Here is a 26479-nt window from a genome sequence, read left to right as displayed (position 1 = left end):
AGGATTCCGTATCTACATGCTACATAACTTTAATAAATATGATCTCATAATAGCACACGGGGAATAAACTCTCAAAAAACCTTGCCACTTGCTTGTTTCTTAATTAGAAGGCTGTATGTAATTTCCTGTGTCTTCTGATCATCCCATTATGCATTGTTTACATATTTCTTTGAAGATGTAAAACTCTCCAAGTGTTAATAAATAGGACCACTAGTAGTAGTATTTATTACATTCTTCCCCCCCATGCAATTGAATAATGATTGTGTGTTTCAGATTTGAACATGGGTCAGTAGGTTAGTTGTACTATCAATCAATTTATATTTTGTGAACTATCACTGCAATACACTTTGCATTTCATCCTGTGAAGTGCTGCACTTGCCCAGCTTCTGTGGACTTTAATGGGAATTGAAGGTGCTCAGAAGTACACAGGATTGGACCAAATGTCATGTTTTTTTTGGGGGGGGGGGTGTCTATCACTAATGAGTTTCTCTAAATGATTAACAACAACATTTAGTCCTAACGGATCTTTTTATTACTTTTTTTTTTTAATCTACTTACTTGAAATCTGTTGGGGTTGTTGTAACAAACATTTGGACTTATTACTCAGTGGAGGTATTGACTTCTATCTGTAAGTATGGGCTCAGCCACATGAAAGTACCACACATAGAACTGTAACGTATACAGTATTATACACAGTTACCTACTTTGCACCTCATTTGAACAGCTGCATAAAACTTAAAACAAAGAAAAAAACTGTCATATAAGAGTAATATTGGTAAACTAGGACCCATCTCAACAAATATATTGGTATTTTTACAATGTGTTTACTGTACTTCAGATGCCATATACAAACCAATACTTATTGTTTATTGTTAATAATAGTATCTTATTAAATATGAACCCCTCTCTCTCAAGAGTCCCTGTTTTATCTAGATATTTGAAAATGTAATAAACAATAGGAGCCTATAATCCATAGATCCAAGTGTGATTTAATGTAATTTCTTGTCACGTCATCGAAGTACTTTCTTCTGAGTGAGGATAGGTGTCAGACATCATGTGTGCTTGAGTGATGACAGGTGCTTGCTTTTTATAACCCAATTTATTTTTTAAACTCAGTTTGCAGCACATGTTGTATCTGGGGACTGCAATAGGGATTAAAGAAAAGAGCGACTGTATTACCAGAATGTGTTGCCTTGAAGATGTAGGCAGTCACAGCAAGCCTGCTACCATCTGCTCTGAATGCTGATGACTCTCCTTTAAGAAACAAAAATAGCAGTTGCTGCAGCTGCTCCTGAAAATTTTGCCACCTTGTTCTGAAAATCTGATTTGTAAGTAGTTTAAATCACTCAGACAATTAAGCAGATTTGAAGTTGTTTATGGAAACTTTTCTCAGCTATTTGTTGGAGACTGTACTCCAGAAATATCTGCGACAAGTATCTGTGACAAGGCTAAGAATATATAAACCAAAGTTTTACTGGTTAGAGTTAATATACTGCATATGCTAGGCGTATTTTGCATTATTGAGATGAGACTGACTAAAAAAAAAAAACCAAAAAACCTCCATACCTTTTTTCCTTCAATTCTTTCACTGATGTATGGCTTACAGCAAAGTTAATACTTTATGTGGGCCCAGGACACATTACAACCTAAAAGGAAGGCTTCAAGGTATACTGGGTTTGAGAAGAGTTTAAAAAGAGTTAAAATATATACTGATAAAATATATGTTAGCACTTAGGTAGCATTTCTGAAGAGGCAGTCTGTTAGCAAATCTAAAAGAATATTTGGAAGTAGTCAGCCCCGAAAAAGTGGCATGCCCATTTTCTGGGATGATTTCAATGTGAGGCATTTAAATTATTTTAAAATAATAGCTAAATAGCACCTTACTCTAACACTTCCATAAATTCAGGTGAATGTTTTTACCCCACATACATGTACAGATTTGTCAGTTGTTCAAGAATAGACATTAAGATTAATAAAATCACTACTACTTGACTCAAACTGGTGTACCAATATATCATTTACTCAGTGTATTTTATTGAGACAGTCATACAAATGGACAAGTTCTTTCTTCTTGTGTGCAGCAACACCAGTGACCTGGAAGCAGTATATTATAATTGTATCTAAAGTCCAACTGAGATGTTTGTCAGGCTTTCAGATATCACGGAGAGTTTGTAGGGCTGGCAGTGAGGAAATGCAATATTCGTAAACAGAGCAAAACTGACATGGAATCATGGACGACAATAAACAAGCAACCTCAGGATCCCTTCACAATTTCCTACTTTTCTGGTGGCCTGCTTGTTTCTCTCAGGTGTATACAGAACATAGAAATCATATTATCCATTGGCCTGTGGTGACCAAACACTGGACCTGCAATGTCACATCACTGGAAGCCTGACATCTGTATTTAATGTGCATACATTTGAAAATTTAAAAAAAAAATGTGCCTTCCTTGGCATGACGCAAACTATTACTTTGATTTATTGTATAGTGCCCAGAAGTGTCACAGGCACTTCACAGAAGAGGGAGAAATTCATAGGGCAAAATCCTGATCGCACTGAAGTCAATAGCAATAGCAGTCATGCCAGGATTTTACCCATCGTCTTTGCCCCAAAGAGCTTAGGCCCAAATCCACAAGATACTTACATGCTTAAGTCCCAGTTTTAGGTTCCACTGCGATCCACAAAACCCCAGCCAAACTCTGTAGGTGCCTAAACTCATTCAACGCCTCAGTTTTCAGGGTAGACGTTCCATACGTGATTGTTTCTGCCTCCGGGGACAGAGGCTGCTGCCTCCCTCTAGGTATCTCACACCTAAGTCCCAGGGCAAATCACAGCCTTGGGGAAGATAGGTATTCATAGTCATGCATGAGGCCTGGTCCAGTAGGTAGCCTCTGAACACTCCTATGGGATCAGATGCCATTCAAAATGGCTGGAGGTAGTGATGGGGCCCAACTTAGCCCCATGATTATAACCCTCACCTGGGATGTGGGTGACCCAGATTTACTTTCCCCCCTTTCTAGCAGAGGGAGAAAGGATTTAAACAGGCTTCTCCCACATCTCAGGCATGCTGTGCTATGGGACTCCCTCAGTCTCTCCTGTTGAAGCTGTTCCATGGTGGCTAACCAGTGAAAGTGACAGGAACTGGAGGACTGGAGCTAAGGGTCTCCTACCTCAGATAGCTGCCCTAACTACTGGACTAGTTTCTCTCTCTCTCTCTCGCTCTGGCCCAAAGACCATTTAAGTATCCACAGTGGAACAGTCATTGGGCCTGAGAGAGAGCAAGCAAGAATGACTCTATAATCCCGTGGTTAGAGCAGTCCCCCAGCCCCTATCACCCTTTCCTTGGCATCTCCCATTGGCTACCTTAGGTGGCTCTGCACCTAGTGTGTTGCCTTTTGTGGATCACATTCTTAGGCACCTGTGTCTCCTCACACACTATATAGGGAGGCTAGGTGTCTAACTAAGCTTTCTGGATCATAGTGTTGTTCGTGTGCTTTTCTAGGTGCTGAAAAGTTAGATGCCACAACGTTCAGTGATGCTATGCCTAAGTCCTTTCATAGATCCCTCCTGGCCAAAGGAAGTATAGACATGAAGCAATGAGTTAGAATGACAATCAGGAGGAGATGGGGCAGGAAACGATGAGACCAACATCAAGATGATCATGTGGTTAATCCATTTAAGGCATGTGCTCATCTTGGTGTTTTCTTTAAATATATAGCAATAACTGGAAATAGTAAATGCAGTTCTGGTTGCTTAAGTTCATCAGCAGCAAGAGAAATCGGAAGTTGATTAGCTCTGTGTTTCCCCTGTAGTTAGGGCTAGAATGCAGAAGAAACACTTCAGGACTGCATGACTTCCTTTGGCTAAAATATCTAGATTAGGGGGGCCTGTCAAAACCAAACCGCTCAGCCTCCCACTCTGATAATGCTATTGTTTTTTTTAAACATGGATTACTAGAGATCAAAATGCCAGACTTTACAAGTGACCACACATTTAAAAAAAAAAAAAAGAAAAGAAAAGAAAAAGCATTACAAAGTTATCGATTCTTTTAGAAACCCCCTCACACATATAATTAGTAATTTAAAAAACAAACAAAACAAAACAACCCACACCTTTGGGAGGATTCTTTATACAAAATAGCATCTGGTGCTATATTAGCATCCGAATATTTTATTTATTTTCTACATGATAAAGCGTTTTTTTCCCCCAAGTGATAAAGGAGTCAAAATGTACTTAAATTGGTTGTACCAGTTTTACAATCAATTAGGACTATACTTTGTTTTCAGTTGGCAGTAGAATGGCATTCCACTTTAAGGACAAAAAAAGTGAAATCTGAGCCTCTACATTTGTTTATTTAAAACACACCTAATTTGTCAAATCTCTCATAAATCTTCTGAAACCAAGTTGGGCATAGAAAAATACACTACATGGTCATCAGTTTAACTTAGAACAAATAATACAGATTCACAGAAAACATTTCTGAATGTGTCTAGAAAACTAAAATTTAATTCAAGACATTAAATTTAATATAACACTTTACATTAAAACTAAATAATATAGACTGTGATATAAAATGGAGGTTATATTTTCAGGAATTCTCTCTCCTCAGGACACGTTGGCAATAAAAAAATCTAGTATATTAGTTAAATATGGCACATGCACTATTAAAATACATATAAGTTAAGCAGGAAGACTTGGTATAAAAAAAATCCCTTGCTGGCAAAACTGAGACCCAGAAACAGAGGCAGGTAACAAGAGAGTTTCAAGTATAGTTTAGAGAAGGAGTTTGGAAGGCTCTCTTTCCAAACTCACCTCTACATGCAATTTCATGATGATCAGCAATGGAACAGTGGTGGTGACCTGCAACAGATGTGCCATGTTTTCTTTCCTGCCTGAAGCCAGAAAGGACTTCCTATGCTGCTGGAGAAGACTTGGATTGGAGGGGCAAGCAGAGATGCCACTGAGAATCAGAGATGCTGAGGAGTTTCTAGACAGCCAGGTTTAGGAAACATCTGTATCCCAGGTTCAAGGAAGAAAGGAACTGGCCACCAAGGAGTCAGAGAAAGAGGAGGCTAGTACTTCATAACCAGAGGCAAGAGTTCTCAGCAGTATTCTACATGACTGAAGTCAGAAAAGGATAGGCCGGCTGTGGTCACCAGAGAGAACCAGGAGGAATTCCACACAGATAGGAGTTTCCAATCAATACCAGGTCTTCAAGACAGAAATTGTGGAAGATAATTTTCAAGAGCCAGCTGGTCCATGGGAATGGAGAGGTGTACAGGACAACAGTGGACAGCAGCTTGGCCCAACCTTAGAAAATATTTGTCTACAAAGAGTTCTCCAACCATTCAAGAAAGATAGATGATCCTGGCAGGGGATTCAAAAGAACGTTCTACAAGGACAGCCAGATGTCCTGGCTTCCAGGAGCTAAGACACAAAATATCACTCTAATATTGGATAGGTTTTTGAAGTTCATAGGAAAGGATCCACCCGGTGATGGTTCCATAGGCACTAATGACATGAGATATCTCGCAGATGATAGATGATTTTATGGAACACAAAAGTGTGCTGAAGAAGAACATCCAAACTATCTTCTTGGAGATCTTTGCTATCCCACAAGCAGAAGGCAGAAACTCTGGAAATGAACCATTGGGTAGGTAAGTGGGATAGGGCTGTGAGGTTTTGGTTTTGTGGAACACTGATCCACCCTCTAGGTGGAGAGAGGACTGTACAGTTTGGATGGCCTTCCCCTCAGTGGAAGTGGGATCAATCGTCTCAGGGACAGACTGGCTAGAGTAGTCAGATGAGTGTTAAACTAATAAAAGAGGAGGGTAAAAAGAGGGAAGAGACAAGTGCTCAGTACAAAATTGAGATGTTGAGAATAAAATTAATCAAGGAACCAAAGGGCATGAAGAGAAGAAATTCTTGAATAGCCTATATACCAATGCTAGAAGCCGTGGTAATAAACAAGAGGAATTGGAATTGCTCATTTATGAGCATAAATTTGCTCTAGTTGGTATTACTGAAACCCAGTGGGATGATTCTTATTATTAGAATGACAAAATCAATGGTTATAATCTATTAGGAAGGATTGGGGGGGGGGGGGGAGGGGAAGTAGCACTGTCAAAAATGGTATTATCTGTTTCCAAGTCACTGATCACTCGGAATAAAATGATCTTGATTGCTTATGGACCAATGTCCTTATAGATAAAGCACAAGATGGGGTACTAGTTGGTGTCTGCTACAGACCACCAGATCACACTACGGTTTAGGATGACTGGTTCCTTATGTACCTATTTATAACATATATTAGAACCTCAGAGTTATGAACACCAGAGTTACAAACAGACCAGTCAACCATACACCTCATTTGGAGCTGGAAATATGCAATCAGGCAGCAACAGAGACAAAAGAGGGGGGGGGGGGGGCAAATACAGTTCAGTGTTGTGTTAAATGTAAACAACTAAAAAAAAATAAAGGGAAAGTTTAAAAAAAATGTACAAGTAAGGAAACTGTTTCGGTGCTTGATTCATTTAAATTAAAATGGTTGAAGGCAGCATTTTTCTTCTCCAGAGTAAAGTTTCAAAGCTGTATTAAGGCAATGTTCAGTTGTAAGCTTTTGAAAGAACCACCATAACATTTTGTTCACAGTTATGAACATTTCAGAGTTACGAACAACCTCCATTCCTGAGGCGTTCGTAACCCTGAGGCCATGTCTACAAAGTTAAGTCGACTTCATGTAAGTCGACATGGAGCCTCCGATTTAAGCAAGTTGATCTTGCATGTCACACTACGCTCATTGTGTCAGGGGAGTGCATCCTCACTAGCAGGGCTTGCATCAACGCATGGAGCACTGCACTGTGGATAGCTATCCCACAGTGCATGCAGCTGAGTGGAATTTTGGGTTGGGCTTGCAATGCCTTATGGGACCAAAACATTGTCACAGGTGCTTATGTGAATATGGCGTTAGCCTCCCATGATGCACTTAACTCCCTCCCTGAAATCAACAGCAAACAAACCAAATCTTTTTTGCAAGCCTGGGTTACCCACGTGGACACCACAGCACGAAAAGCATGGACCACTGTTGTTGTGAGCATTACAAACACCTCGTGCCTTATCCTGCAGTATTTACACCGCTGATACAGGAGCTGCTGCATGGAACAATGTGATGCCACACAAGCAGCTCTGCAGACAGAGAGAGGAGCAATTCGCAGTTGCCGATGCCAGTCACACATCAACTTGACATAGCTGAGCGCCATTTCTGGACCCGGGAAACAAGCACTGACAGGAGGGACCGCATCATCATGCACCTATGGGATGAAGAACAGCGGCTGCAGAACTTTCAAATACATAAAGCCACTTTCCAGGAAGTGTGTGAAGAGCTTTCCCTAGCCCTGAAGCACAGCAATACTAAAATGAGAGCTGCTCTGACAGTGGAGAAGTGAGTGGCAACCACTCTATTGAAGCTTGCAATGCCAGACTGCTATCAGTCAGTGGGGCATCAATTTGGAGTAGGTAAATCTAACATGGGATCCACGTTTGCTGGGCCATCAACAGACTTCTGCTAAGAAGGGTAGTGACTCTGTGCAGGACATAGGGAACCCCATAGCGGCAAAACAATCCACTAACTGCAGTGGGACAATAGACGGAACGCATATTCCTATCTTGGCACCACACAACCTTGCCAAAGAGTACGTAAACCCAAAAGGATACTTTTCAATGGTGTTGCAAGCGGTGGTGGATCAGAGGGGCCGTTTCACCGACATCAATGTGGGATTGTCGGGAAAGGTGCATGACGAGCACATCTTAAGAACACAGGTCTGTTCAGAAAGCTGCAAGCAGGGACTTTCTTTCCAGACTGCAAAATAAGCATTGGTGATGTTGAAATGCCAATCGTGATCCTGGGAGACCCAGCCTACCCCTTGTTCCCTTGGCTCATGAAGCCATAAACAGGCAGCCTGGACAGCAGTAAGGACCGTTTCAACCATAGGCTGAGCAAGTGCAGAAGGGTGGTGGAATGTGCCTTTGGATGTTGAAAAGGTTGCTGGCATTGTTTGCTTACTAGGTTAGACCTCAGTGAAAGCAATATCCCCATTGTTGTTGCTGCGTGCTCCATAATATCTGTGAAACAAAGGGAGAAAAGTTTCCACCGGGGCGGGGTGTTGAGGCAGATTGCCTGGCAGCCAATTTTGAGCAGCCAGACACCAGGGCAATAAGAAGAGTACATCAAGGGGCTCTGTGAGGCTTTGGAATACCAAACTGTCCCCTCTGTTTGCATTTTCTCCCCTGTAAACTCCACCCCCACCAACCACCGTGTGTTGGATGAATAAAGAGCCTTTTCTCCTCAATCTGTTGAGTTTTATTATGTACACAAACACCCAGAGACAGCAAAGAAAAGTAAAACATCAGCCCTTTTGCCCCAGGTTAACACTGTGGGGGGAGAAACAAGGAAAGCTGGTTTACAGATGCACTGCAGTAACAATCAAAGGTGTGGGAATGGGCACCTTCTGGTCCTTGTACCCTCTCCTGGTGTGGAGTGAAAGGGATACCGAACTCCCCCACCTCATAGGATGTTTTAGGGAGGAGGATGTAGAACTGGGCGATTATAGCAGCAGGCTCAGCATAGGCTGCAGAGGGACTCTAGCATCCAGCTGCCTTTCTTGAACCTCAACCAGATGCCTCAACATGTCTGTTCCTTCATAATCCACAGCATCTCTTCCTGTGTGGCACGCTCTTGTTCCCTGCATACTCTCCTGTCCTCCCTGTCCATGTCCAGGTTCTTGGACAGTGTAATCCTCCATGCTCTGAGCTCTATCTTGTCACTCTTGGAGGTGCACCTTAACTCATTAAACATGTCTTCCCAAGTCGTCTTTTTCCACCTTCTAATCTGGGAAAGTCTCTGTCCCGGTGTGGAAGATGCACCGACGGAAAAGGTTTCAGCTGCAAGGAATGCAAAGCACAAGGGTAGCATTGACAGTGCATACATAGTTTTTGGTGCAAGGTTAAATTTTTTTAATTAAAAAAAAAAATCACCCCTCAATACAGTTCACTGCAAGCCACAAGGTAATCACAATTCCTGGCTATTGCAAGAGTCGGTTTGCTGCTCCAGCCATGGTGAGTAAGGTGGTAAGAGGTCTTGTGCTGCTGCTTTTGTGAAGACATCCTTGGGATTGGAAGTTGGAACTTGAGAAAAGCCCCCTCTTCCCTGGGAACCTGGATGGTGCTTAAGGGGAGGCACCATTGTAAAGCCCCCCAAATAGTTTGTTTTTTTTACAAAAGCAGCACCAGGTTGGGGCGGAGGGGAGGGAGACAGACAAACAGGAAGACCCCCTTTTTTTTCTCTCCAAATGCTTCTTGCAATACACGGTGATCCCTTCCAACCACAACCCTGGCACATTTGGGAAAGCGTGGTTGTGTGATCCAGATGTCACCAAACGGGGCGGATTACTTGTTGAATTATATGCGGTTTAAGGGCTAGCATTGAAAACTTCCCCCATTTCCCCTATGCGATATCACTCTCCTGGGGGTAACAGATGCTGCAAGCGTTTGGATGCAGACCAGGTCCTTATGCTGCAATAAATGTGTTCTGTAATGATGCCAGAAGAGTGAATACTGGAGTGGTGCGGGAAAGTGTCCTACTCTGGTGGATGAAATAAGGCAGCCCTTCCCAGAAACCTTCTGCAAAGGATTGCAGAGTACCTCCAGGAAAGCTTCCTGGAGATCTCCATGGAGAATTCCTGGACCATCCCTGTGCACATAAACAGTCTTTTTTGGAGAGTACCCTCTGCGTAGCTGGAGTGGCTACCGATACCTACTACACTTACTTTTTTGTTCAGATTAAACGTAAAAAATAGCAGCATTTAACCGCTACAATTTGATTGGAAATGTGTACTCACCAGAGGTACCTTCCCCAGCATCATGCTCTGCTGCCAACTGGTCCTATGAAGGGATGGGCTCTAGGGTTAAAAACAGTTCTTGGCTGTCAGGGAGAATGGATCCTCCACTTGCCTGCCTCACATTCTCGTCCTCTTCCTCACTTTTGCTCGAGGCCACCTGGGGCTCCTGGGAGGTATCCATGGAGCGTATTGGGGTAGTGGTGGGGTCACCACCAAGAATTGCATGCAGCTCCTCATAAAGCAGCATGTCTGTGAGGCAGAACCAAAACGACTGTTCACCTTGTCTTCTGCTACGCTTGCTGAAGCTCCTTTATTTTCACGCAGCACTGCTGCATGTCCCTGGTGTAGCCCAAGCCTCGAGCAATCTTGGCATAGATGTCAGCATTTCTTCTGCCAGATCGGAGCTTTGCCTGCCTAGACTCTTCTCCCCCCCTACCCCCACAGCAATAAGATCCACCGCCTCCTGTGTACTCCATGCTGGAGTGTGTTTGCGGCCTTGAGTCTCCATGATCAGCTGTGCTGGTGAGCTCACCACACTGAGCAAACAGGAAATGAAAATTCATAAGTTCCCATGGCTTTAATAGGGGAGCGGCTATTTCCTGTGTACCTGGCTGATGTGTAGTGGAGTTAAAAGTGCTCTCCAAAGCGGTCATAGCGGAGCATTGTGGGACACCCCCTGGAGGCCAAATTACACAGTGCAGTGTCTACACTATCCCCATGTTGACCCGTGGATGTCAAATCAAGTGCTATGCCTCTTGCGGAGGTGGAGTACACAAGTCGACTTTACAGGCCACTTAAGTTGATAGAAGGGACTCGGTAGTGTAGACACATACATTATTAGATCAATGTAACGCAGCTTATGTCGACCTACATTTGTAGTGTAGACCAGGCCTGAGCTTCTGCTCTATAGGAAAATAGCTGTATAATCATGGAGGACTTCAATTTGAGTGATATATGCTGAAAATCTCATGCTGCCAATATTAAAATATCCTTGGAATTTCTAATGTTTAGATTAGTTTCCTAACTCAAAATATAGTGGATGTCTTCTTGATATATAAAAAGTTAATGGTACCTTAGGTACAAGTGATCATGGCATTTATAATGTGCAAACAGAAAGTCCAGACCAGTGATGATAATATATACACACACAAACACTGCTTTAACAGGACCGAATTCACAAAGCTGAAGACAATTCTGAGCCAAAAATCAGCTGGGAGGAAGAATTTAAATCAGGAAAATGTAAATAATAATTGGGAATTGTTTAAGAAATCTTCACTAGATGCCCCCAAAGCCACAATCGAGGAAGATGGCTGTTAAAAAAAACCACTTTGAGCTAGAAGGGAAGTGAAGACACTTATAAAAAATAGTAATATGGAAGAAAAGGGAAGTGGATAGTAAGGAAAATAAATCACAAACTAGTAACTGTAGAAAATAGATAAGGGAGGCAAAGGGACATAAGAAGAAAGCTATAGACAAAAGAGTTAAGGACAATAAGGAGATGGTTTAAGTTTTATAACTAACTGTCAATCAACATGGGTTTGTGGAAAATAGATCCTGACAGACTAAGTTGATGATTTTTAAGATATTTTATTTGAGATTACAAGTTTGGTTGATAAAGATAGTTGTGTTGATGTACTATACTTAGACTTCTGTAAGGCATTTGACTCGGTACTGCATGACATTTTGATTTAAAAAAAAAGATATAAAATTAACATGGCACACAGTAAATGGATTAAAAACTGGATGATAGGTCTCAAAATGTAAATGGGGAATCCTCATTGAACAGGTGTGTTTCTAGAGGAATTCTGCAAGGATCAGTTCTTGGCCCTAGGTACATTAGCATTTTATTAGTGACTTGGCTGAAAACAAAAATTTGCAGAAGACACAAAAATTGGGGGAGTGGTAAATAATGAAGACAAATCACTGACACTAAGTGATCTGAATGCTTGGTAAACTGGGTGCAAGCAAACAATATGCATTTTAATATGTCTAAATGTAAATGTATACATCTAGGAACAAAGAATGTAGGTCATGCTTATAGAATGGGGGACTGTATCCTAGAAAGCAGTGACTCTGAAAAAGATTTGGGGGCTGTAATGGCTAGTCAGCTGAACAAGAGCTCCCAGTGTAAGAAAAGGGGCTAATGTAATCCTGGGATGCACAAACAGAGTAATCTTGAGTAAGTATAAGAGGTTATTTTACCTCTGTATTTGGACTGCTGCTAGAATACTGTCTGGTTCTGCTGTCCACAATTCAAGGATGTTGGAGAGGATTCAGAGAAGGCCCACAAGAATAATTAAAAGGATTAGGAAACATGCCTGATATTGATAGATTTAAGGAGCTCAATCTATTTAGCTTAGCAGAGAGACGGTAAAGGGGTGATTTGATTAGTACATAACACAGGGAACAAATATATAATAATGGGCTCTTCAATCTAGCAGAGAAAGGTATATTCCAATAGCTAGAAACTGAACAAAGACAAATTCAGACCGGAAATTATGCATACCTTTTTAACAGTGCAAGTAATTAATAATTGGAACAGTTACAAAGGGTCATGGTGGATTCTCCAGCACTGATCATTTTAAAATCAAGATTGGATGTTTCTCTAAAAGATATGCTCTAGGGCAGGGGTAGGCAACCTATGGCACGTGTGCCGAATGCGGCACCCAAGTTGATTTTCAGTGGCACTCACACTGCCTGGGTCCTGGCCACCGGTCCAGGGGGCTCTGCATTTTAATTTAATTTTAAATGAAGCTTCTTAAACATTTTAAAAACCTTATTTACTTTACATACAACAATAGTTTAGTTATATATTATAGACTTATAGAAAGACCTTCTAAAAACGTTAAAATGTATTACTGGCACGCGAAACCTTAAATTAGAGTGAATAAATGAAAACTCGGCACACCACTTCTGAAAGGTTGCCGACCCCTGCTCTAGGGAAATTCTATAGCCGGTGTTATACAGGAAGTCAGACTAGATGATCACAGCGGTCACTTTTGGCCTTGGAAGCCATGAATAAAGCTTGAAATGTTCATATAATATCTAAATTTAAAAATTTCTACAAAATGTAACTCTTGATGAACAGTAGTGGAAGTAATTTTTCTTAATTATATTTAATCTAGTATGGTTAATCTCTGGCCAAAAAAAGATAGTGTAGCTCTAAGAGCAGAACAACCTTCAAATGTGCATATAGCGTATTCCTTACAGGAAGAAATCCCTGGAATGCATGGCAATAAATATTTGCAACAGATATTTGCAAAGTTTAATACATATTTTCCACCTAAGCAATGTTTAGTTCATTGTTTAAAGTACATAAAAATGAAATTTACAAATACATTATGTTCATGTTCTTTATGCAGTGAATCTACAAGTTGAATTTTAAAAGTACCTGGATGAAATATTGAAAAATCTCAATGTTTAAAATGAAAAGCAACTATTTTAATAGTGTGTTAATTAGATATATTGAACCATATATACAAACCCTAAACGTCTGACTTTGACCAATAAGGGAAAGAAAATTAAGAGTCAGGTTGGGTTTGAAATAAAGTTTCAGCTCTATTTTATTTACAAAATTACAACCTATCAAACATAGAACTAGTTGCCTGGTATTTTAAATACAGGGGAAGATTAGAAAGCTGGTTTTGTTATTTAAAGGAAGAAATTAAGTACCTTATTTTGGTAAGCTTATATTTCTTATCCCAATTTTGAAATGGCCAAATCAATATATGTTACATTTTTAAAAGGCTAAAACTTTCAGGGTACGTTTTAAGAGGTCATTAATGATTCATGAAAAGTTTTGCAAAGCAGTCTATTCAGAGACTTGTCATTTTCTATATTTCTTCCCAAAACCCATTTTAAAACAAAAATTCCTCCAATTTTCTACTACTCTATTTATTCCCTGGTTGTAGTGAAACTAATTTTTTCTTTGACGCTGCTGTGGATTGATTATGTTGTCAGAGACAATCAGGGAGCAAAGAGAAAGAACAGATTAATGTCTTCAAAACACTGATCTTAATCCAAGTAATTTTCTTTACAGATAACGTCCCTCTGAAGTACTTCAACTAATTTCCCTACAGATAGGCATTCTGTTACTACTGCTTGTGTAATGTAGTCACATATAATGCTTGGTTTCTTATTTTCAATCTCTCCCCCATCAAAGCATACCCATATTAAGACATCACCACCATGTAGCTTAAATTCATGGCAGATGTTAAAGTATAACTGAGTTTAAAAAAATTAACACAAATGTAATAATTAACAATACAAACCTTTACAATCCTTACATATAAGCACACACAGACTGTATCTTGTACAGGCTAAGTCCTGTATAAAACTGCTTTTCATATAAGAAAGTGAAACAACAAGGAATTCCATAAACAAAACAACAACAAAAAAATCACAGAAATAATGATCTATGACTTTTTCCTTACTAAAGATGGTATTTTAATTATGTCCATCTTTGCTGGGGAGGAGAAGGAAAGTTGTCCCATTATATCATTAGTTATGGCTACAGTCCCACAGTTAGATCGATACATGTGGAACTTGTGTGCTATGTATTATGGGATGAGAAATGAGCAGAGGTTTTGTGGAGATTCAGATATTACGTGGAAAATTTTCAGCAATGAGTGATATACAGTACTGCAGGTTAACAGAAAAGCCCACCCTGAAATATGGACCAAATCCAAGACCTGAACTCAATGAAAGACTGACTCCATCTGATTGTAGGACTGGGGCCTGAACATGTATATTTAATTTTAACAAATACAACCACATTTAAAAAGTAATCTTACAGTGGTTCTGACAAAGCAATATACCATGCAACTGTTTCTCACACGAAGATTATAGAGCGTGATCTAAAGCCTATTGAAGTTAATAGGAATTTTTCTATGGACTTTGGACTGGTCCTATATGAAGCAATTTCAGACATTCATTTTTCTGCAGCAGGCAGAATTTAAACCTCAATTATCTAATGCTTAAAGCCAATTTGATCCAAAACAAAATACTCATTTACATAAGCCATGCCAGTGAAAGAAAACTAGAGGCACACATTTAGTTTGGTTTTCTTATTTTAACTCTGTATCAGAGTCAACACTGAAAACTTCCTGCATAATATCCATCCCAATCTTTTCTAATAAAATCTCTGCTTGTTTCTCATCCCCAACTACACAGAGCCCTGCACAGATACAAATTTTGTATCTGCATCCAATCAGCAAACATGGTCTGTGGATATAAAGTAGATATCTGCAGATTTTCAGGGCTCTACAACTACACAGCTTTTGTTCTTGTATTGTAATTTTTTTCTTAATGTAGCATTCAGCTTCTGGAGCATTTTCCAACTTTATTTATTTATTTTTGGTTGGTCCCAAGTGTGTGTGTGGGGGGGGGGGGGGCAGGGAAGGGTAGAAGGGAGGGAAGCAGGCCCTCTCCTTTTTAAATAGGGGTTTCTTCTAGATTTTTGACTGCAACAAAGAGCCACACAGTTTATCACTGAAGTCAGACACTACAAGTCTGATAGTTTCTTTGTGTACCTTATTGCTCTCTAAAGCTCTCCTTGGAAATATGTAGACTATTATGCTGAAGTCCTTGCCCTCTGGTCCTGCTGAGAGCCCAACAGACATGTTTTTACCATGTGCTTGGTTTTCCTAAAATTCAGTCTTATAGGCAACGACATAACTGAAATCCATATATTTCACCCCCTCCCCCACATCTTTAAACTCACTTTCTACCTGCACTATTAGTATTATAGTACCTAGGAATCCTGGTCACAGCCCAGGACCCCATCGTGCTAGATGCTGTACAAACAAAGAACAAGACGACAGTTCCCTGCTCCAACGACCATACAATATAAGAGACAACAGATGGATACAGACAGAGGGGAAACAATCAGACAATATTGGACAGCATGAAGAGGTGATTTTCATGACCTTCAGATCAAGATAATAGGCATTCTCACACCCACTTCCTTTGTGTGGACTGGCTAGCTCACTCATCAAGGTGGTTTCTAATGGTTTTTAACAAGAACCCATCTAGCTACACTGGGAGGCCTCCAAGACACCTGCTGACCCATTGTCACTGGCAAGCCATGACTCACATTCATTGTACTAAGTCAATAACTTACTGTTGCTTCCTAACAATCCTGCTCCCCAAAACAACTCTAATTTGTTTGATCCACTTTTCTAACACATGGTAGATTCTTTAAGAGGTAAGGACTATCTTTAGGAGTGTGTAGTCTCTCCCTCAACTTAGTACAATACCTCCCCTCTACCCTGTGACATCCCTGAAGTCAAATGACCATTAAATATCACATTTCCCCCCCCCCCCCCCAAAAAAAACCAACCCATCAACCAACCAACCAAAAAAAAAACCCAGCAGTTATTTATCAGCAAGCATAAGGGCTTGCTGTTGGCAGTAGTAGCACATCTCAGTGGATTGGGGGGGGGGGGGGGGGGGGGGAGGAGGAAGAAGAGGAAGAAAAGGAGACAGGAGACGACAGAAAGCACTAAAAATAACTGGGGCTAAAAGATAGTCTCCCATGAGCTCAACCATCCCCTACCTGGCTGGAAATTTCCAGCCAACAACTGTAGTGCAGTCATGTGTTTTTGATACCAGTGAATCTGCAAACACTGAAAATATAGGTGCAACAAGTAGCAGAATAGAGGGGTACTGTGCTTTGGTAGCTGCTGCCAGATGTTCTGGCTTGCTACAGGGGACAGAGCCTTGCAGCAATCTCCAGATCCAGCATGTCATACATATATCAGCCCTTGGTCCCAAGGTACTCCAGAATTAGGGTTCCCCAGAAAACAGACCAGTGGTTAGACCAAGAAGGCATGATGGGATCAGAGCGCTCTACTCTTGCACACTTCTAGGAAATCAAATTAAAAAACTTCAAGTGAGCCTTGGAGCCTGAGTTGGGGGATTCTTGTCATATAGACTAAAGTCTCTTTATATTAGTGGATATTGGTTCTGGACAGTAGCATAAAAGAGTTTTGCTCAAAAACAAGAACCCCAGTTTGTTTTGCATATCAACCTGGGCAGGTTTAGGTTATAGTGAGTCTTGGCAGTCCTCGTTCAAGCTCTGTTCTATGTGAAAAAGCAGACATTAAGATAATCTTAAACCTTTGCCTGTTTATAAAAGTGATGACTGAGCAACAAACTGTGGACTAGTTCCCCTATGTAACCACATATCTCTATGACCCTGCTCTGTTAGAGGGAGGGAGGGAGGGAGGGTGTGTGTGTGTGTCAGTCAGAGTAGGGTCTTCATCCCATTTGCAGCTTCTGGGAGCTACTGCAATACAAGTATCATCTTTGCTATTTTCTCTACCACCATTTCAGTTACAGAAGTTCAAACAGTCTCTACTCCACTAATATGAATAATCCAACCATCTGATATTTGTGCACTCACTTGTATATTGTTGGGGGGCGCGGGGGGGGGGGGGGAGAAGAACTGAGGTTCACAGGAAACATTACTATCAGAAAGTAGCAAGTTTCAACACAAATTAGAAGGAAATACAACCTGTGCAGTTAGGTTCACTTTATTGAATACAGTCTGAAATCTGATAGCTACAGCAGTGTATAAACAAACTTTCCTATAATTCTAGGAAACAAATTGAAAAAGGTCTTCTACATTGTAGAAGGCAGCCATAACTGCTGATATTCATGCTTAGATATTGAAACTGAGCAACTGCACAGCTGCAGTGTAGAGTCTATGGCCTTATCCAAAAGAGGCTAAATAGTAAGGAGGGAAGATGTTAACACATCAACAAAGATGCTGGTATACCAATCTGATACATCAGTGACACACTGGGGTCCCCTGAAAGATAATGAAGTGTTTCCCCTTAAATCCAGTTTTAAAAGCTTATTTCCAAAAGGTTTTTAATTTGATTACTGCAGTACTCTTGTGTCTGCAAAAAAAACAAGAGCTAAAAACCCCACAGGATTATGGTTCAGTACAGACTAAAACCGGAGGTTGATAGCTTTTTGGCTTGGTTGATTAGTTGCATAAGTTTGGCCAGAGAATCACAAGCACAAGCCACTTAACATTGCAAAAGCATACCAGCATCAGCACCTAACTAGCCTTGGAATCAGACAACTGAGGCCATTTACTTATTCTATGACCTTTCCCATCTAAAGCTGCAGTCTCTCCCACTGCCTGTGGATCACCACTTCAGATATTACTTGGTGGCCATTACAGTGCTCTACACCATTTTCTTCAAACATAACACTGTACATCTTGGACAGGATCCCAAGGATCCCAACATACCTTGTTAAAGAGACTGCAGCCTCACCCCCTCCACTCCCATCAAAAATATGACTTGGGAAGGCTCTGCGCAGAACCTTATTTGGAGGCATTTTAAATCCAAACCTCCCCTCCCCTCCCCCAATAGACTGACCCTATTTTGATGATAAATTCCATGCTGAATTGTACAGCTGGATACTCAGTTCTTTGGCTGATCTTAATAGTTGCATTCAAAATTACTCTACGTGAGATATATTTAGAAAAGATATTTATACCTGGTATTGATACTCTTTCAAGTACTCTTTTAATCTTGTTGGTAAAGGCAGTTCCAAGATCTTATTTGTACATTTGTTTATAGTTATTCTACAGTGATGTTGCAGAGATGGAATTGAAGTATAGAGAGGTTTGTTCAAATAAAGATGCACTATTCCATTTGATGAAGTTTCAGGCCCAGTTTTTCTATCCTTGCATGTAAGAACGTAGTATTCAATCAGATGGACCACACTATCAAATTGTTTAAGCCGAGATCTGACACATATGATGGAGTCCAGTCTGAATTTGCCGTCTTGATACTCGATACGCAGATTGGTTGGTCCAGCTGATGTTTTTACGGAGATAGTCAGTAGATACTCTGAATGGGAGCTGTCTCTAACCAAGAAAGTACCTTCAGGAGTATCTTGTAATCTCTCTTTGGCTTCAGCAACATTCATACTGCCCCAGTACCACCCTGTTAGAAGAGGGAGATGGTTTGTTGTTGTTTTTTCCTCCACAAAAAAAAGTTTTTGTAGAATCTTATTTCCTTTAATCACTAGAAAAAGCAAGAACTATAACTTGCAAAGAAGCAGGCATTGTATAATGTCTATTAAATATTTAACTTAGTTTATTGTATGGTGTCATCATGACCCTGTCAGATCACTATTTCCATGTGTATTCCTGTGTGAATAAGTATTAGATTTCAAAATTTGCTGACAACTATCATGTACCATCCTGTGTACAACATTCCAAATAAGTTCATATCAAACTACATAAATGCTTGAAGTCAAGAATGATTCTTTTAATAATTCTGGTTAGCTTATTAGTCAAATGATACCTGTATTAGTTAGAAATAAGATAGTACAAGTAAGAGGAAATCCATGTTATGAGACAAGGCTTCCATTCTGGCAGTCTAATGAAGATAAAAATTGTGCATTTTGTAATGCCTTTGATTGTCCCTTGACCTGCAAGTATCCCTCACTTTAAAAACCAATAATTTCTAGAGCTGTATGAGCAGCTATTTTTCCTTTTCCACATTTGAGTGATATAAATATAACTGAAAAGGTTTTTAAAAGTGTATGGGAACATAAAAGGGCTAAGCTAAACTCTTCTGGACTTTGGGAAATTCAAGTTTGATACTATTTTTAACAATTTATTTCCCCCGGACAGTAATTCTGAATTCCATCTGGGATAACAATGCTATTTAAGTGTTTCATGATTTTATTAAGAAATAATTTTTATATATAAAGTGAAGCTATCTTTATCAAAAAAACATGGTTCTCACAGAGAATTTGTAAGATTAGTTTTTCCACCAGATACCATCCTTCCAGAACAGGCGACTTGAAGTTATTGAGGATTTTTTAAAAAGTTTTAAATTTATTTTAAAAATAGAAACCCAGTAATCTACAATTGGATTTTCCCCCCGTTCATTGCTGCGTATGGGATTGAGATTTTGTCTCTTCCTTTTCCTCTACCTAAAGATAGAGAGGAAACAAAGCCCCCTGAGCTGGTTTCTGAGAAGCAGTCACCACAGCAAGACAATTTTTTTTTTAAGCAAAAGTTAAAAGCGATGTGGTTCCATGGCGCGCAGCGCTGGGTGATCCAATGGAGAGCGGATTAGCACGAAATTGCTACAAATCGCGTGTCCGCCCGCAGCCCGAGGGAAGGGAGTCTGGGCAAAGCGGCTCCCCCGCGTCCCGCTGCCTAGCGGAGAGGCTGCTCGGCCGGGGCTAGCCGTGGGAAGAAGCCCCTCTGCCCGGAGTCGGAGGGGAGGGGAGCCAGCCCCCGCCGGGATGGGGATGTGACCCAGCCTTTGGACTAGTAGACAGTTTATTTGCCACTGAGGGGAGATACGGGACGCTCCCACCGGCCGGCCGCTGGCCAGACTCCCAGGGCCGGGGGGAAGCAAGCCCGGCTCCGCAACGGGCAGCGCTAGGTTGAGGCACCTCCACGCCGAGGCGGCCAACATCTCCGCCTCCCCAAGCAGCAGACAAGTGCCCCGGGGCTAGGCCCTGCGCTAGCCCGGCCCAGCCGCGAGGTGCGCGGTGCATGTGCCCGGCCGATCCCCCGGGAAAAGCGCCTGTCCCCCCACCCGCTCGCTTACCTGCCCGCCTCAGCTCCTCCATGGCCGCGACCAGGCGCTCCGCCGCCGCCCTCTCGGTCACCTCAGCCCCGGGACCCCGGCACTCGGTCCCGGCCCGCTCCGCGCCATCCGAGGACTCGGAAGAGCGCAGGGTCATTTGGGGGGAGGCAGAAGTCACCCGCCGGTCACAGCCCGGGAAGGACGGAGGGCTCCGCTCCAGCCTCGCGGCGCCCGGTTCTCAGCGCCGCTCGGACATGGCCCCAGCTCCTTGCCCGGGGCGCCGGGCCGTCCTCGCCCGCCGCAGCCTGTAAGCCGAGAGAAGAGCGAGATTTACCGCCGAGCCCCAGCCCGCGCTTCCCAGCACCCAGCCCAGCGCCCACCTCGCGGGTGCCGGGCGGGCGGGCGGACCGACCTCTCCCCGCGCCCACTACGGGAAGGAGCCGCCCGCAAGCGGACGGGGCAGCCCCCCGCTCGGCGCGGAGATTCGCCTCTCCCGGAGCGGCGGACTTGGCTAGCAGCCCCGGGGGCGCAGCTCCAGCTGAGGGGCGAGTCCCCAACGTGCCCGCGCGGGGAAGGAGCGGAGGGGCCGCCTCGCTCCAGCCAGGGCACCGCCGCTGTTGCTGCTGTCGAGGAACACGCGGCCCCGCCAACAAGCCGCCTGGCGCGGCCAGAGCCGGGCGGCCGCAGAGGAAGGCGCCTGGGGAACCGAGCCCAGCTCTTACCTTCGCCTCACCAGCGTCCCTGGGTCAGTAGCCGCGCGGGGGGCTTGGAGACAAGGAGAAGCCAGGTGGGGGTCGGCCCCCGGAGCCCTGCCCGTGGGGGGCGAGCAGGTTGCTCTTATTCGCTGGGCGAGCCGCGCGCGGAAGCGGGAGGCAGACGGGGAGCCCCTCTCGCCCGCACCGCCCAGGCCTCTGCTAGGGGAGCGGGCTCGAGCCGCCGGGACAGCGGGCCACCCCCCGGCAGCACGGAGACGCGTGCACGTATTTAGCCCAGGGCGCCCCCCGCCTCTCCGAGCTGGTGACTGCACAGGCTGCTTTCCAGGAACTTTCCAGGAACCGCATCATGTGACAGCGCCAGCTCTGGCGCCTCTGCGCTGAAGGGGAGCCGGGCCGGAGCCGCCGTCGCCAGGCGTGGAGCAGCCCCAGCAGCCGTCCCTCCCATCGCGCACGGCAGGGAGGAGACACACCCGGCTGGGGTACAACACCGACCCCTCTGGCCCGGGCTACGGGCCGGGGGAGGCCTCCCGGGGCTAGTGAATCCTCCCTACGCCGGCGCATCGCTGCCCTGCGGAGCCCCGTCCTTGGGCCCACGCGGTCTGGGGGCGCGGCCGGAGGTCGAGGAGGATAGGCTGGGGTCAGCAGGCGAGGCAGCACGTGTCAGGCGGCTGCTGTGATCGCAGCGTGGCTGGCGGACGCAGCCCGAGGCCAGGTGTCGCTGTAGGGTCGAGCCGCCCTCCCACGCCCTCTGCTCCCGTGTCGGCCACACATACCAGCTATTCCCTCTGTCCCGGGAGCCCAGCTCCGTTAGCGGGGCCGGGCTGATTGACCTAGGAAACCCTCTTCTCCTCCCGGGAGTGATCGTTGCTTTTCGGGTTACAAAACAGGGTCCCTCCTTAAGAACCGGGTGGCGCTTCTGGACTGACTCCCGCGCACCGCCCGTAGCAAGCGGATCGCCCTCACCTGGGGGCACCTCACCCTGCCTGCACGCCTCAGGAGTTGGGCGTCCCAGCCTGTCTCTACGCTTGATGTTGCTTCCTTTTCCCAGGGAAAGTCGGGACTCGGGAGCTGTAGCAGCACCTGAGCCTTGCGCAGTAATAAAAGAGCTCGGGAGTTCTCTTTCTCTGGGGAAATCAGTCTCAGGCCCATTAGGTACTTAAAGGGACACTGCCAAGAGTTAGAAACTCTTTATACAGATATTTTTATAGTTGAAACTCCTGCCCCCACACATCCAGGCACTTAAATATCTTATTATTAGAACCATCTACTAGTCTATTTTTCCATTTTTATATCATCTGTAAACCGCTTTTGGTGGGGCTCACAAAAATGGTGAACTGTAGTCCTTCTGCTGGCTTTGCATTAGCTCCTAAGTAATCAACGCCATTCAGCATTGCTTAGGGCTGTTGATGTTTTGGTAGGAGGCTTGAAAGGATTAGATTTTTGCCATTTTGTTGATAAATATGGATTTCACTGGACAGACACCTGTGAAAAATATTTCCATTGATAATAATTGAAATTTATAGATAGGCAAAGTAAGAAAAATGCTGCTTGACAACTTTTTAAAGTTGATTTAAGGGTATTCAGTTCGTATATTTTGATGTGAGTTGACAGCTAGTGTTTTAACAGTTATAAAGTTATAAGTCTCAACATCTACTGTCATTGAATAATTATTGTCTAACCCCCTATTGTCTGATCCACCATAATTTCTGACAGCTGTGAACATTTAAAATTGATAAAAATATAAAAAGTACGCTTAAAAATAAACCATTATCTGTCAGATTATAAAATAAATATTGATTTGTGCCAACCCTATTTATTATTTAAAAGAAAGCGAAATAATAACCATGTTAATATCAGCTCTATTCCAAACAGGAAAAATGTCACGAATTGCCCAACAGAAGAGGGCAAAATTGGGATGGAAAATTGTTTTTAGGTATCATGAGATAAAGGATTAGAAAGATTTTTTTAAAAATCCTAGAGACTCCATTAAAATACCTAATTGTATCTTTAAAAACTTAAAATCTGTGGCCCGGGAAAGATGCAAACATATGTATAACATTGCTAGGTTTTGTGGCATAGCAGGCAAAAGGGTGAGGTCTAGTGATAAGGTAATGTGAACTTTACTATTAATATGACTTCTGAATAAAAGAACGTAGGTAGAATATGTATATGGATTCACTGTCCATACAAAGAGAAAGCTCTGGGAGTGTCAAATGTCTTTTGAGTTCAGACTTTGGGGTAACTCCTGAAATAACTACTTTAACATCTGAAAGGGGGGACTGTTTCAAACAGCTGTGTTTAAAAAAAAAAAAAAAAAAAAAGATTATTTGTAATATATAAACATAATGTTGAGGATGTGGACAAATGGAGAGAAAGATCTGAGTTAGTTTTGTTTAGTTTGCTAGTTGCCAAAAAGAATTGTTAATATTTAGCTGGCCACTTATACAATTCATGAGGCTCCCTTGAAATAATCTATTTTGCAAAGTGACTCTGTAAATATGGCATTGTGGACATGTTTATAATGTCTCGGTGATTCCAGATCACATGTTTATAATGTCTCGGTGATTCCAGATCACATTTGTTTAGTATGAACAAAAAGATGGCTTTAATTACTGCCAGCATCTCAAATTCAAGATGGGAGTTAAAAATCAAGCAGGCTTCTTTCTGACTCATGCATTATCACCAGTGATATAAAGTAATAAAGATTTTGAAAACCATATTCTGCTCCTATTTTCATCTGTGCAATTCAAATGTTTTCAGATTCAGCTCTCTGTTACTCCTGTAGAACTCATTTGTTTCCAATTGCACACATGTGATGGGAATCAGAATATGTCCATGTAGTTCGGAACTTAGTTAATTCTGATGTTGATGATGTGAAAACTTGAATAGGATTTAGCTCACTCCTTCAGAACTGTGCTGCTTCTGCATTGTTAACAGGAGTTTTTAAAAAAAGTAGTGCAAATGCATTTTTGTTGCTAAAATAATTGTGTCTCTGAAAATATGCTGGGAGTGGATCTGTTGCTCAGGAAAATGCTATTTTAATATGGTAGCTTTTCAGATTAGGACCACATTTTAAAGCCACTCTGATTCATGCTGGAAAACTTTGTAATGTATCCTACCTAGAGAAAAAAGCTGCCCTTATTACAGATTTGCTGTATGTATCTTCTCCTGTTTTGTTAGTGACATTTGTATGTAAATTGTATTTTAAGATTTCTTTTGCTCCTACTGTTTATTTCTCTTTGAAGTCCTAATCCCCTGTTTGTAAAATCACAACTGGCTGCTGTAAAAATGATTGTGATGTCACAAGAAGGAAATTATGACTTCAGATAGAGAATAAACCACAAGGACAAAGAAAGTTTTAAGAGTAAATAACTTATTTTCATTCAAATATCACTATAAAAAGGCTAGAACAAAAATTAAATAGAAAGTATATCAGCAGGATCTCTTCTGAATAGAATGCTCTATTAAGTTTTCTGTTACAAGTTATTACCTTTTAAAAATAATGTTAAGGGACTGACAAATTTACAAAAGTGAGGAGATTCAAACTTAAGGCTACAAATCCATTGCTAAAAAATCACACCTTTGTGGCTCATTACTGTAGTTCAGGACATACTTAAGTTTATAGACTGTTTTGAGACCCCCATAAATACTTGTAGGCTTGACAGGATGAGTTAACAGTTCGCTGTTCCTACCTATAATCTGTTAGTCTATTTTCCTTTTGGCTTGTACGAGTCTTTCAAAATGTATAGGGGAGAGAAAACATTTTTTTAAATGTAGGAAAATATAATTCATTTAAATTAGCTGTGGGATTTGGGGGCATGTGCAATATATTAAACTATACAGTATATACATTAAACTCTTTTTCTAAAAATTGTCTGGATTGCAAACTGATGGTGCCCCTTTATCTTTTTTGGCACTGCTATTTTGGGTGCATACATGGTCTGTCCTGTACTACACAACAAAATTAGAGAGAATGGAGGAGAAGGAAAAAGGAGAAAAATGGAGAGAGGGGAGAAAAGAAATAGTAGTAAACTCAATTCTTAAAGTTTAGCACGGAGTAGTGCAAGCTGGAAAAAGGATTTTAAAATCTGGTCCCTAACAATGGTTCCTCTCGTCAAAAAGTCACAGATGTGAAGGGAGAAAGAGTTAATTTGCTACAAAACAGGGAGTTTAAAGTGATCATTTCAATTTGAACCAAAAGGTGTATTCTTGTGTCTCCGTGCTTTATGGAAACAATTCAAAGGGAAGTGTAACATACATGTATAGTTGAAACTTCCAGTTCTTGGAGTGTGTTGACTAGTTAATATTCTGAAGCTCTTCTGAGTATTCAAGACAGGTTAAGTCAGTTTTTAGGACCAATTCATCCAATGAAAGATTAAAAGCATGAATTTCAGAAGTTTCTTGGGAACCCTTTCCAGACACTTTCTACAATGCATAAATCTTCTTGTTTAGTCCAGTGCACTATCCAATAGTTGAACTGATGTACGTAGTTTTTGTACTATTGAGAATACTTATACACTTCTACCCCAATATAACGCAACCTGATATAACACGAATTTGGATATAACGCGGTAAAGCAGTGCTCCGGGGGGGCGGGGCTGCGCACTCCGGCGGATCAAAGCAAGTTCGATATAACGCGGTTTCACCTATAACGCGGTAAGATTTTTTTGGCTCCCGAGGACAGCGTTATATCGAGGTAGAGGTGTATTTTGAAAGTGCTATTGAAAATCAGGAACAGAATACACTGACTGGCATGTCAGACATGCTTTCAGTGATGTGCTCACAAAGAAGAGGGGTGAGAGACTGGAGGATTTATTTGTGTATTTTCTCGTTTAAGCAAAATTCTTTTTTTCATAACCAAGGAGGGAGGCAATAGCTTTTGGCAAAAACGTGAAGTGCCTTTTGATGGAAATGTTTTTACTTTGTTCTTGAAAAGTATGCTGAGTTTATTGGCAGGTTAGCACAATGTTTTATTTGTGGAATGGAATGGAATGAGTGGAGGAGGGGGGCCTTCACCCAGATGATTGGCCAGGTTAAGGTTGCTTTGTGCTGCTAAGTAGATGTAAAGCAGGTTTATCCAGCTACTGAGGGGAATATATGGACAGTGTAAATGAGCCTTTCCTAATTCTTTCCATCCCTGCCCCTCAAAGCCCCGGTGCAGGATATATAACTAGAACATCCTTGTACTCTGACAATTCCCAACTGCTGGAATAGCTCCTTGGCCAGTGAATATATTTCTTAAGGAGTTCAGTATTGCTTCCCAAGCATCCCCAATTACTAATTATTTGCTGTAT

General features: G+C 42.2%; 2 protein-coding genes across 7 annotated transcripts in view; both read right to left on the bottom strand.

The window, feature by feature from the left end:
- Positions 1-20631, bottom strand: part of CRADD (CASP2 and RIPK1 domain containing adaptor with death domain) — a 137492-nt gene extending 116861 nt beyond the window's left edge. For both annotated transcript variants that reach the window (XM_024099664.3, XM_042859826.2), the window contains exon 1: positions 20491-20631. The gene's annotated coding sequence lies outside the window, so the exon portion shown is untranslated. The remainder of the gene's footprint in view (positions 1-20490) is intronic.
- SOCS2 (suppressor of cytokine signaling 2) lies at positions 7638-23500 on the bottom strand. 5 transcript variants are annotated; one of them, XM_065575092.1, is made up of 4 exons: positions 22149-23500; positions 20491-20774; positions 18410-18861; positions 7638-8939 (listed from the first exon to the last, which is right to left on the bottom strand). In XM_065575092.1, exons 2-4 carry the CDS (start codon positions 20624-20626, stop codon positions 8838-8840), a joined length of 690 nt encoding a protein of 229 aa, XP_065431164.1. In that variant the 5' UTR covers positions 20627-20774; positions 22149-23500; the 3' UTR covers positions 7638-8837. The 5 variants fall into 5 exon arrangements, with proteins under 5 accessions (XP_065431164.1, XP_065431005.1, XP_065431049.1 ...); XM_065574933.1 differs by lacking the exon at positions 7638-8939 and having other exon boundaries at positions 17415-18861; positions 21959-22362; XM_065574977.1 differs by lacking the exon at positions 7638-8939 and having other exon boundaries at positions 17415-18861; positions 22164-22362.
- Positions 23501-26479: the final 2979 nt, after the last annotated feature.

Source organism: Chrysemys picta, chromosome 1 (genome assembly GCF_011386835.1).
Source record: "Chrysemys picta bellii isolate R12L10 chromosome 1, ASM1138683v2, whole genome shotgun sequence".
Lineage (NCBI taxonomy): Eukaryota > Metazoa > Chordata > Testudines > Emydidae > Chrysemys > Chrysemys picta.
Note: the sequence above shows the minus strand (reverse complement) of the source record. Positions and strands in the feature narration are given on the sequence as shown.

Excerpts from the sequence above, each read along its gene's own strand:
- SOCS2 (XM_065575092.1), bottom strand. The coding sequence starts at position 20,626 with ATGACCCTGCGCTCTTCCGAGTCCTCGGATGGCGCGGAGCGGGCCGGG. Across the intron at positions 18,862-20,490 it reads GGAGGAGCTGAGGCGGGCAG|GGTGGTACTGGGGCAGTATG; the intron begins GTAAGCGAGCGG and ends CTCTTCTAACAG. Across the intron at positions 8,940-18,409 it reads TGAAAGAGTATCAATACCAG|CTGAAACCTTTTCCGTCGGT; the intron begins GTATAAATATCT and ends CATTCCTTGCAG.